This window comes from Volvox carteri, assembly GCF_000143455.1.
Source record: "Volvox carteri f. nagariensis unplaced genomic scaffold VOLCAscaffold_1101, whole genome shotgun sequence".
In the NCBI taxonomy this organism is placed as follows: Eukaryota; Viridiplantae; Chlorophyta; class Chlorophyceae; order Chlamydomonadales; family Volvocaceae; genus Volvox; species Volvox carteri.
The window spans coordinates 1,336-2,760 of record NW_003308449.1 but is presented as its reverse complement, the minus strand read 5'-3'; the positions used below and the strand labels follow the sequence as shown (position 1 = coordinate 2,760).

Here is a 1,425-nt window from a genome sequence, read left to right as displayed (position 1 = left end):
CTGCAAGGATGAGGCCCCTGCCTGGTCGACCTCAGGTCCAGGACCACCGGATATTTAGGGCTGGCCCCAATCCATGGCCGGTCCACCTGTAGTGGTCGGAGCTGTGTTGTCAGCAGAGGCACCCACCATGAAGGTGGATGCCTTCTGGCAGCTGAGACGGGCAGCTGAGCCACTTGCTGCTACCTGTGAGTCAGTGTGAGTTATTAGGCACTGTTAGACTACTATGTGTTGGTAGCCTGCATGTGAGTGGACATTTCCGGAGTGTGGCAAACAAAAAGTAACCTCATGCTTGCCCACATGTGTCCACCATACAACCCCAACAGTTTCGGTCAAGATTGAGGTGGACATAGTGCAGCATGCAATGAAGAATCCAACCTTGCACCCCAGTTCACCTGCAATCCTCATTAACACACAGTCTGCACGCCAGAAGCCTGTTAGCTGCCAATGCTGACACACCGACCTCAGTGAGGGCCAGACTGGCTTCGTGGTGCTTGCAGCTGTGCAGAAATGTTCATTGCTCGTCTTCCCTGGCAGCCACAAGCAGCTGCAGGAGTACTGGCAGCTGCAGCAGCTACTGAAAATGGAGAAGATTGGGGAGACCACTTTCAAGGCGTGCCTCTCCAGCAATGGTGGCAGCTTTAAGGCCGTGCGGATCAACCTTGATCTGGGGTCATCCTTTTCATGTCTGAACACACCATTCATGCGGGAGACCAGCTGGTCTGCAGGGCATTGACAAGCACCCCGCCTTGCACATGCACTGGTATGTCACCGAGAAGAAACAGAAGAATGAAACCTCACAGATTGTTCTGTTTGGTGAGGACTTTGCCAGTAGATTCCAGTGATATGCCAGCAGTTGCTTGGTTGTGTTTACAGCACAGGGGGGCCAAAGGAAGGCAGGGGATGATAGAAGGGTGCACAAGATGGTAAGGGAGGGCAATGGACAGCAGAGGCGAGCAAAGGGCGGTTGAGAAGAGCAGGGGGGGCCAAGTGAGGGCAAGGGATGGCAGAGGAGAGCAAGATAGGGTGAGGGAGGGCACAACATTGTGGACCAGCAATTGCTTGGTTCTGTAAAAAGCAGGCGTGAAGATGTTGGGTTGTATGTGGTGGAGCAGGTCACAGGATATGGAGGGAATTATTTAGTTCTTGGGAGGGAATTCAGAGCGATGCCGTAAAATACATATGGCCCTTCATGCACAACAGGCTTTTGGCACTACCTCTTATACTATTTTATACAGAATGTTGTAATATATCACATAACCTATTTCTGGCAGCAGCATGGGCAAGTGCAAGCTCACCAAACACCGCTTCATTGACAAGCTGCCTGCCATACCATACCATATACGGCAATGCTCTCGCGTCCTTCATCAATCATAAGAATTCTGCGGCTGCTACAGAATGGTGGATGTTTGGAGGCCATGTCACGGT

The 1,425-nt window shown here is 51.9% G+C and overlaps 1 protein-coding gene across 1 annotated transcript; it reads left to right on the top strand.

The window, feature by feature from the left end:
* Positions 1–73: 73 nt before the first annotated feature.
* VOLCADRAFT_101437 (uncharacterized protein) lies at positions 74–733 on the top strand (the record flags this gene model as incomplete). The annotated part of the gene is made up of 2 exons (XM_002959872.1): positions 74–185; positions 498–733. The coding sequence occupies 2 exons, from the start codon at positions 74–76 to the stop codon at positions 731–733; spliced, it is 348 nt and encodes a 115-aa protein (XP_002959918.1).
* Between the last annotated feature and the right edge of the window lie 692 nt (positions 734–1,425).